Source organism: Rutidosis leptorrhynchoides, chromosome 1, assembly GCF_046630445.1.
Source record: "Rutidosis leptorrhynchoides isolate AG116_Rl617_1_P2 chromosome 1, CSIRO_AGI_Rlap_v1, whole genome shotgun sequence".
NCBI lineage: Eukaryota > Viridiplantae > Streptophyta > Magnoliopsida > Asterales > Asteraceae > Rutidosis > Rutidosis leptorrhynchoides.
In genome coordinates, this window is record NC_092333.1 from 154,027,156 (window position 1) to 154,039,129 (window position 11,974).

At 33.6% G+C, this 11,974-nt stretch overlaps 1 protein-coding gene across 1 annotated transcript; it reads right to left on the reverse strand.

The window, feature by feature from the left end:
* Positions 1-920: 920 nt before the first annotated feature.
* Positions 921-2,859, reverse strand: LOC139890317 (AAA-ATPase At3g28610-like). The gene is given in 4 exon segments (XM_071873207.1): positions 921-1,628; positions 1,630-2,121; positions 2,645-2,696; positions 2,795-2,859. Coding segments are annotated over 4 exon segments (1,317 nt in total).
* Between the last annotated feature and the right edge of the window lie 9,115 nt (positions 2,860-11,974).

Sequence of the window (11,974 nt, forward strand, 5' to 3'; positions counted from 1 at the left end):
TTGAAAAATAAAATAGATTGTTTCCAAAGTGTAATCATCCGTAAGTTCATTTTTGCATTCATTTCCATTTAAAAGAACCCACAAGATCATTTTCAACGTATGTGATCTTTGATTAGCCCCTACATAATTATATGTCATTTGGTTTAAGTTCATACAGTTAACCTTGGTGTTCAACACAAAACTCCTTTTATTTGTTGTGTTATTACCAGTAAGCCAACCATTTTGAAAAGGAATATGACATCCCCAAAGAAAATGAACCATGAATGGACAAATTGTAGTCATTTTTTGAATGTGGTATTAGTGTCTATTGTAATTACAAGGAATGATTTTGTTGATGTATGGAGCTCAATTTTGCTTTGCTTGAGATGTAATTGTGTTCTTTGTGATGTTATGTTTGAATTGATGATAATGGTGATATAAATAAATCTTAAAAGGTAATAAATCTGATCATGACAAGATAAGGTTTCAGGTTTCAATCCATTATTGTTGTGCTGTGGTGCAGACTGTAAAACCGAATTTCAAACTTCGAATCTATTGTTTTTCTGCAAAACCGAAGTTTGAAACTTCGATTTAGGGTTTCATCTGCAAAAAGGACAAAACCGAAGTTTGAAACTTCGGATTTCACAAAACCGGATTTTTAAACTTCAGTTATCCCATTTTTATAAAACATTTATCTTTTTTTATTTTTGTAAACAATGTTATAAAAAACACTATTTTAAAAAAACATTTTCTGGCTGTTTGGGGCATTCATTATCTATCAACAAATAGGTAAACTTTATTTAATAAATATAATAAAACAGATCGACTTAAAATTAAACAGTATTTAAGAATGAAAGGGAACAAGAAACAACTCTGAATAACTTGGTAAATGGTAAACTATATACTTCAAATCTAGAACAAGACCTACTGTAAACAACCTCTTAATCATCACTAATTTCTTCATAGCTTGAATATTCTTCTTCATCATCACTTTGACTAATTTCACCTCCCTCAGATTTGACCTTATTTATATCTTTCAACCTTGTCTTTTCTTTCCTTTTATTTTCAGCTTTTAACCTTGCCTTTACTTTTATTTTATTTTCAGCTTTCAACCTTGCCTTTTCTTTTATTTTAGTTTCAGCTTTCAACCTTGCCTTTTCTTTTTTAGTCTCCAGACACTTCATCATCAAATTGTTCAAACAAACATCAGCATTCTCTTCTTGTGACTTTGGCATCAAGTTCTCCGCAACATCTGCTGGAGTAATGTTGACCTCCTCCAACAATCCCCGAACAGTTTCAAACAACTCGTGCATTTCAATATCCAAATAGTTTTTAGCTAGAAATTTAAACGCCCCGAAACCACAATACGACATTACTATTTGCATATCCATTCGTCCTCTTCTAATAAAAGCCGGGTCAAGTTTCTTGACATGATTCGTTGTAAACACGATTAGTCTATCTTTACCACAAGCCGACCATAAGCCATCGGTGAAGTTTAAAAGCCCTGACAAAGTCACTTCACTTTTCTCTTGATCTTCCTTCTTTTTATTATTTTCAACTTGTTTCTCTTTTTTGTTCTTTCTTTGACCAGTTAAATAAAGCGAACAATCGATATCCTCAATCACAATTATCGATTTACCTGATGTCCCAATCAGTATTCAGTAGCTTCCTCAACTCCATGTTATTTTTCAAAGATGTTAATTCAAGATCATAGATATCATAGTCAAGAAAGTTGGCCATGGCCATAATCATACTAGATTTCCCAATTCTTGGTGGGCCGTATAAAAGATAACCTCGTTTCCACGCCTTACCAATCTTGTTATAATAATCTTTCGAGTCACGAAACTTAGTTAGATCATTCATGATAACCCTCTTCTTTTTTGGGTCCATTGCAAGTGTATCAAAAGTAGATGGGTGCTCAAACATAGTGCAAGTCCAATACACTCGATTATCAACCCTAGCGTTAGCATAGATCTTTCTTTTTTTAGTTTGTCTAGTGATAATCTCGCCTTCCTTGAGCACATGTTGCAAGTAAACTTTGTTGGCAAAATCTCGGTGTTTTCGATAGCAAGTGATCTTGTAGAAGCTTTTCTTTTTATCGAAAGACCACCACACTTTAATCCCATTCAACACATCATCCACCTCTTCAAAGTCATCCAGAGTTAGGCCAACATTCGATTACGAATTCTTGAACTTGTTTCCTTTAAGACGTCTGGCTCGATTAACCGAGTTGTCGGCTAGGTAGTATTCGATGGTTTTGTAGGCCTTGTTTTCCATGAAGTAATTATCATCAACTATTCAAATTAGTATTCATGGAATTTAATGCTGAAATAAGGATTGAAATAATTTAACAGTTTGCGAAAATATAGTTCGATTTGGTTACCAAGAATTCGTGAAACAACTTGTTGGAATACGATTCCTACACAAACAAGCACACTTCCAACTATCGTATAATTAGATCCGAGTAATTGAGTCAAATGATGTAAATACCACATCTTGAAATCGAAACTTAGGGTTTATGGAACAAAACAAGAATGTGTTGGGTACGTGGTAGGGTTTATGAACAAAAGAAAATTTAGTTATGAAAAAAGTGAAAGGGAGGTTGTTCGAAATAGAAATTTCGTAATGAAATTTACGTAAACTCCACATGTATTTATTTGCTGACATATTCTACCTCTAACATACACTCATCAAAAGGATGATCTAAATGCATGATTCTAAATTACAGGTATTTTAAACAGTAGCCTCACTCAAATTATAATTTGATACATTCCTCCCACCGACAACTACTCCTCCGGCAACTATAAATCACAACCTCCCACTTCCGACAGCATCCTTCTCGCCGACCAGTCTTTCGGCTGAGGATGCTTTGATCGGCATGTCGAAGCCAAATGGCTACTCGTGTACAAAGTCAGGTGATAATCGAGTAACGTCATTTTTGATCCTCAACTTACCGGAATCATGGTCCCGAGTGGATTGCCGGAACGTTTTCGAGAAGTTCGGTACTCTTAAAGACGTGTTCTTTCCTCGAAAGAGATTGTCGAGCGGTCAAAGCTTCGGGTATGTTCGTTTTGTCGACATTATTGATGTCGATTCTTTCTCAAAAACATTGAACTCCATACAAGTTAATGGAAGGTGGATTCGCGCATACAAGGTCTTAGAAAGAAATATTGTGCATCGTTCATCGTGTATGGATCGTGAGAAAAAATTGAACGTCGATGGGTTTGATGACTTTCCACCTGCCCCTTGGAGTCGTGGGCTGTCCACTCCATCAAAATGGGAAGGGAAAAGCTTTGCTGACTCTCTTACAGGTTCCACCAATGTAACCAAGATGTCGCAGATTCTGGTGAATAATAGTATCGAGTTAAAAATCGGTGGGAGATATATCGAAATTAACCTCCCTGAGTCCGTGAACAATCATAATCTCATTTTTAGCTTTAACAAAGATCGACTAGTTTGGTCTTTGGTCGAAGTGAATCAGAACAAGTTTGATGCGGATACAGGAGTTGCTGCAAAAAACGATTATGACAACTCCAACCCCAATAATTTTTAGTCCAACTCAGAACATGAATTTCAGTCCAAGTCAGAACAAGTGAACGTCACTAGCGTGAGAGAAAATAGGAGTTCAAGTGAGGAAGTAATTACCGAATCCTCTGATGCTGATAACATGGGAAAACCAGGAGATGGTTCATTAAAACATGAATCCGATGATGAAGAAGATGATTCAATTAAATCTGAGTCTTTATCAGATGGAAAAGAAGATATAGAAGAAGGTGAGTTTATCCAGGAGGTCGATTGCTTCGTTGATGGGTCTTTATCCGATAAACCTGATAAATTTCCGGTAGAGTCGGTTGGATCTGATAATCTTCCGGTTGAGCCTTTACCAGAATTAACCTCGGAAGATGGATCGTCGATGTACGAATTTCAAGGGCCGAAAGTGGATGCTGTGTTTCCCACGCCGGCTGTTCAGGTTTCGAGAATAGTAATTGCACGCGTGACGTGGGAGTGGCGGTTGACTGCACGAGGGATTGTAGCTCTGGTGCACATGTACCATCGACAATACATAGTGGGCCTGAGATTAGCACTCCAATTGGGCATGCCCAATTTATTGAATCTGTCATGGGCAACTCTACAACAAATGGGTTGGGCCTGGGTTCCGATGATCGGGATGTAGGTGACCCTTGTCTAAACATACGCGATTATGTCGAGTTGCAGGACGTGACCACGGTTGCGCGTTTTCGTGTTAAGACGAGAAAAATCCCCCCATTGATTAAAAGTCTTTTCATTAAACACGTTTGGGGAAGGTGTAATATGAAGCGAAGGTGACGTCGAGAAAATTTCCGTTGGCATGAAAGATACTTTATCGAGAACGTGATGCATAATTCGGAAGAGGACGATGATGGTTGCTGCTCATGTTGTTCCTCTTGTGCACCCTCGGACTCGGATTCATAGTCTCCTTAATATCTTTGGGTGTTTTAGTGTCTTCGTGCTAATGCCTCTTTAGGGTTTGGAGTTTGTTTGTTTCGTGTGTTTGTGTGTGGTCTCGTGTATGTTTTTGCGATCGATGTTTTTGCTAGCTTCTTGCTGGTGCTTTCGTGTTCTTTTTTATTATATAAATAGAATCTTACTTGCCTTTCAAAAAAATAAAATAAATAAAATAAATAAATATTTGCTGACATACTAGCAGCTCAAGAAGAAAACCATTTTCCTAAATTGAAGTATATAATGATCTTTTAAAAAAGGTAACTTAACATAAACTAAATTAATAAGGTTTTAATTGCAATAGTTTGTACGCATTGTGGGTATGACATTGATTAGATATAGGAGTATCTGTATATTTATATAATATGCACTATAATAATATAATTGTAATTATTTATTTGATTTAATTTAGTATATATGAATATATAAAATAATTAAATGGTACTTGATTTGCAAGCAATTCAATTTCAAATTATTAAGTTATATAAGTTTCAAATTTTAATTAACAATAAATTATATTTTCACACTTGTTCACGTATATTCCGAATCTCTTAGAATACATACCACGGAGTAGTTAGGTGAAAATTTTTTAAGGATTAAAGATTTAAAGTAAGTCTGAAAAATGGGTCAGGTTGGGTTAATTTAGGTAACAGATCAAAATGGTTTTCGGTTGAAATGGATCATAGGTCAAACAGGTCAATTTTTTAAATACGTCAAAATGGTTCAGGTTAAGTCGGTTTGGATAACGGGTCAAAACGAGTCACAGATCAATTGGATCAAATTTTATTTTATTTTATTTTTTTGGTGAAAATACATATTATATATTATATAAAAGAAAAAAGAGATCTGATGATCTGGGGCGTTACATGACAGATATCACATCTGTTTGAGAACTACACTAGCGTCCAACATGAAACGCACTTGAATACAACTAATCAATACATTGAAACATTGAAACAAAACATGGAGACAAACAAGACTCCCTAACAATAGATAACCAATTGAAATGTTGCCGTAACCACCGCCAAGACCACCAAACCTCAAAAAAAGTCCTCACCTGAACTGAAGTCAGCAAGTGCAAAACCTCCCCCACAGCCAACCGTAACATCCCACACCATCATAAACCCGAAACAAAAACGCTCGCCGGGCAACCCAAGAACACCTGCCTCGAGACCGCAACCAGAAGACCGGAGAGAAACCCGATGGCCAACAAATCTAAGAAAACCCCAAACGATCCACTTAGACACCTTAGCCCGTCGAAACCCAACCTACGAACAGTCGAGAATGATAAGCAGGTAATTTCCGACAAGAATGATGAGCAAAACTTTTGAAATGCAGACACGGTCGAAGTCCGGACTCACTAATGCATTCTAACGACTATCAGTTAGACACACTAATGCAGACCTGGTTCGCTAAGACCACCGTTCTGATACCAACTGAAAAGACCCGTTCATATACATTATAAACGATTCACAATAGTTGATTACATCGCGAGGTATTTGACCTCTATATGATACATTTTACAAACATTGCATTCGTTTTTAAAAGACAAACTTTCTTTACAATGAAAGTTGACGACATGCACACCATTTCATAATACATCCAACTATAATTGGCTTAATAATAATCTTGATGAACTCAATGACTCGAATACAACGTCTTTCAAAATATGTCATAAATGACTCCAAGTAATATCCTTAAAATGAGCTAATGCACAGCGGAAGATTTCTTTAATACCTGAGAATAAACATTCTTTAAAGTGTCAACCAAAAGGTTGGTGAGTTCATAGGTTTATCATAACAATCATTTCAATATATTAATAGACCACAAGATTTCCGTTTATAAATATATGTACACTCGCAAGTGTATAAAAGTATTCTATAAGTTGTAGGCACCCGGTAACAAGCCTTAACGTTCATGTTTTACCCTCTGAAGTACACCAGATCAGGTGTGTTTCAAATAACCTCGAAGTACTAAAGCATCCCATAGTTAGGATGGGGTTTGTCAGGCCCAATAGATCTATCTTTAGGATTCGCGCCTACCGTACATAGACAAGTAGTTTAATGTTACCAAGCTAAGGGTATATTTCTGGTTTAAACCCACGTAGAATTAGTTTTAGTACTTGTGCCTATTTCGTAAAACATTTATAAAAACAGCGCATGTATTCTCAGTCCCAAAAATATATATAAAAGGGAGCAAATGAAACTCACAATAATGTATTTCATAGTAAAAATACATATAACGTCATTTAACAAGTGCAAGGTTGGCCTCGGATTCACGAACGTATCAATATTGAGATTCAATATTGCAGAAAAGTACGTAGACGCAATGGAGATGATAAACACTAGATTGACCTCACGAGCATACCCATGAACCATACCCATCACCTCTATAGCTATAACCCATAATTTCCTTAGCTTCGAATCATTCAAAAAAACTATTTTGAAATCACTCGGACAGCACTCCGTCGTAATATTTTATGTATACTAATAATATCTTGAAATAATACAGAGCAAATATATATATATATATATATATATATATATATATATATATATATATATATATATATATATATATATATATATATATATATATATATATATATATATATATATATATATATATCGATTGAGAGAGTTTAGAGAAATATATTTTCAAGTTTCTATGAAATAATGAAATCTATTGAATTCTATTTATAATAGATTTTTGAATTATTAAAGTGAATTATTAAAGTATGAATTATTAAAGTATGAATTATTAAAGTGAATTATTAAAGTATGAATTATTAAAGTGAATTATTAAAGTATGAATTATTAAAGTGAATTATTAAAGTATGAATTATTAAAGTGAATTATTAAAGTTAAAGTAAAGTAAAGGTAAATTTAAAGTATAGTAAAAGTATAAAAACTATGTATGTATAATACGCGTATAAATATATATAATATTAATTTAAATCGTTATATATATTTAATGAAATAAAATATAAATAGCGTTATATTTATTATACTGGTTAAGTAATGAGTTGTCAAAAGTGATTCTAGATATTTATAAAAGTTATATACGTTTTAATAATAAAGTTTTTTTTAAACTGAAAACGTCTTTGTACGTTTGAAAATGGATTAATAGAATATTATGAAAACCAATTCTCCACTAACTTTTGTCTAACTTTCGTAAATGACACTTTTTGTTTTTATTTATAAATAGCTTTACAAATTATTCTGAATATCGTTAAGAGGAATAGATTTTCTCAAATCATTGTGGATCTCTCAACAGAGACTTGTAATCATAATTCAATGTTTCTGATAATTCAATCATTTAATATATTTTTTTTTATTTCGTCGAAAATCATATTGAAACAAATACGTTCGTGTAAAGTATTATACGTTTAATACTTTATTAATATTCTCAAGTTATAATATATATATATATATATATATATATATATATATATATATATATATATATATATATATATATATACATATACATATCTATTTATATATAACGGTTCGTGAATCGTCGGAATTTGGTCGAAGTTATAATGAATGTATGAACACAGTTTAAAATTCTTGAGATTTAACTTAACAAACTTTGCTTATCGTGTCGGAATAATATAAAGATTAAAGTTTAAATTTGGTCGGAAATTTCCGGGTCGTCACAGTACTTACCCGTTAAAGAAATTTCGTCCCCGAAATTTGATAAAGGTCGTCATGACTAACAATGAGAATGTTATTATAATGATTATAGAGTTTTATCATGTTCAAGAAGAATGGATAAAATAATTCGATTACTCGAAGCGTGTGAGTGAAGTTATCGTAAATGAATGAAATAAGATAATAGTGATTCGTCGTATCTTTTGACGTCATCATGATTGATCTCCGAAAAGAAAATCTTTGTAATCTATATTGGATTTGATTATTCGGCGATCAAGGAAATTATGATCCTCTTCGAATTAATGCGATAATCCATTTTGATTTCTCTGTCGGATATTTCACTATAAATCCACCTCATTTGTTTTCTTACAACTCACACCTTCTCAACTCATAATTTAAAGTATTTATCAATATGCTTCATCCAGTGCTGATTCTTGATATACTCCTCACTTTCATATCTGTCGCTCTTCTTTTTCATCTGCCTCCGGAAGAATCTATTTACTTCTACTATACTCTTGGTTTTATAGTGTTTTTAATTCTCCCGTGTCTTTATATTGCTATATGCATTGATATATACGGTTTGTGATTTCTGGGTTGTTGTTGGGTTTTATATCTTCCCTTATATTTCAAAGTCCTTGCTTCTTCTATAATCATTGTCATCCACAGTTAATGCTCTCTTCTATTTGCTATGATTTATACTCCCATTTCTAGTTCGGAAATTTTGTCCTTTCGTTTCTTCTTCTTGCAATTAAGCACCGCTTGTAATGGTCCAGAATTCGCAGATATAAATTTCGGAATGAACATTGTTAATGTTCTAGGAAGGAAATTGTAATGACACGATCTTGACTTGTCAAATTACCAGAATACCTCGGAAAAGGCTGAATCATCAAGAAATATTTTCTTGATATTTAGAGATCAAAGAGAATACAAGAGTCGTGTAACATAGCACATGATGACGTTATGATCTGTCAATCATCATGTTCCATTTAGAAACTCAACATGAATTACTGTAATATAATCACGTTGATCAAGTATCATTATATTATACAAACTCATGCTTCAGCTCCCAACACTTCTTCAAGAATATTCCTATTTTAAACTCGAATGTTTCAGAATTTAGAAACTAAAATAGTTTCTTTTATGATATAATACAGATAGCACGAAGAGGTAAATGATTTTAGATAAGAATAATTATAAAAATATCTTCAGAAGTATGGATGATATTTATAATGAAAGATACGATGATATCTTAGAATGTCTAATATCAGAGGATGATGAAGGATATTGTCCGTAGGGGTTTAGAGTCAGGAGCTAGGTATTCGTTAATGACTTCAGCAAGTACTGAATCATTTGGATTCTTTGAAGGCAGGTTCAGCCTTTGTGATTTGTCCACAACCTCCTTCATACTTTGCTCAATCCGTTTTCCAGTTCCAAATCTTCTCTTTTTCTGAGCTTTGCCAATATACTATCCTTTATCATCCAACGTTTTACTGTTAAGGTCGTTTACAGTTTTTGCTGCTTCATCAGCATTTTTCAAAATTTCGAGAACTGGTTCGCAGTTTAGGGTGTTTTTTAGAAATTTCTCATTCAAAGAATGTAAGTCTTGGAGGTAGACGTTGTGTGTATATGTAATTATTGATGTAGACATACTGCGAGGTTTCAAAATACTGATTACTGATTCTCAATAATTGGTATGGTAATTCTTGTTATAATGTACGAATGAGTATATGATAGGGTTTCGATAATTATAATGATTTTTTTTTTGAAAGTCAAAGATCAGTGAAGTTGTTGGTAAGTTTATTGCTAATGTGGTGAATATAAACGATTCCCCGGTAACGTTGGCCAAAGGGCAACATATCTATCGAGGTTATAATAAGACTGTTTTGATTGAGAAGTCGAAGTTGACTTGCTGGAGCTGTGACAAAACTGTCTATTTTGAAACGGAATTGAAAAGTTATTTTAGCTAGTAAATGCCAAAGGGTCTAACACGGATACGTGTCGAACTATGACTTGGGTTTTGAGAGTTTTTCCGGTGTATAACTGTGGGTAACATGTGGTTGGATCATCATCTCGATTGTTCCTTAGTTGAAGTGTCTTCAGGAATTTCGAAGGGTTTGAGCACATATTGTAATCGTTAATACATATGATGTTCTAACACAGTTTTAAAGTCAAAGTATAGCTTTGAAAGATATAGGAACCTAAGAGTGATGATACTGGTTATATTTCGAATTGAATTATGCGATTTCAAAATCAGAATATGTTATTGAATTTGAATGAGTATGATTGTTTTAATTTATATGAAAGAATGGATATTGTTGTGAAAGTAGGGAGTATAGTTGATGATTGCTGAATCAGTTTCGAAAAATGTAATATATTAATTGTGAATTTATATATCTCTCGGGTATTACCTACCCGTTAAAGAAACTTTCACAATTAATATTTTGTACAAAATGAAATTTATTACAGTCTTTATGAAAATATATGTGTATATTTTCTTTAGATGTAATATAAATTTAATGAGTTAATATTAAATTAAACTCATTTGTTTTATGGTTGGAACTAGAATTGAGTAATCCCTAAAACTTTATAAATTGCATAAGTATTTCTTCAATAATATTGAAATTATGGATTATTACTTTGTTATTTGTTGGTTTTCGTGAAATTCTTGTGAACATCGCAAGGTACGAATGATGTTATTTGAAAAGTTTCGAGTACATCGATGATGAAAGTGTAAAATCAAACATATATTCGAATAATACACTTGATTTATTATGAATTGGATTTTTATTGAATTGAGACAGAGATTGTAATTAACGATGGTTAAGTTGCGGACGAAGGACGTACATCATTGCATATTTGTAATATGAATTAACTGAGTAGTTAAGATTCACACATATTAGCTTAGTACGGGAAGATTTATTATGGTTTAAAAATTTATACATATAAAATATACATATAAATCTTTCGATTGGAAATGAGTTAATACTTCATAACTCGTTGATACAATATATTTGTTGTTGATTCGTAATGATGTCCATAATGATTCTTGAACTGACAGAGTTTGTGATGTTACAGGTGCTATTGATTCTGACGATACTGACGGCACTGACTGTGTTGATGATGCTATGGTCCTGTTGATGCTGTTGGTAAAATAATTCTAGCTTGTAAATCGGACACCATTTTCGATCAAAGTTTCTACTCTACCATCTCCGTTCACTCATCCGATTTACGGTCAGAATTAAATAATCTCTAAGATTTTGGAGATTACATAACTGCCGCAGAGATATCTCTTCAATGAAGTTTATGAATTAATACTTCATCGTTTGTTGTTGTTGATATTCCTGGATATTTACAGGGCGTATGGCGTTGATGTTTGAGATACAGATTTGTGATGTTGTGGTGTGGGATGTGAATGTTGTTGTTGGCGGTGGTGATGGTACTGTTGGTGATGCTGATGGTGGTACTGTTTATGCTGCTGGTGTTGGTGCTGGTGTTTGTAACCTTTGCACCATATTCTCCAAAGCCACTACCCGAGCGCGAAGCTCGTTGACTTCTTCTATTACACCGGGGTGATTGTCGGTTCGGACGAGCGGATAAATAAAATCTAGAATTTGGTGTAGTATGTAATCGTGATGAGATACTCTAGAAATAAGAGAGAAAATGGTGTTTCAGATAGGTTCGCTGGTAAGTGCTTCAGGTTCTTCGTCAAGAGGGCAATGTGGTGGATGGAAGGGATCACCTTCTTCTTGTCTCCAATGATTAAGGAGGGTACGAACCCATCCCCAATTCATCCAGAATAGATGATGACTAATTGGTTGATCCATTCCGGTCACACTACTTTCGGAACTTGAGTGGGA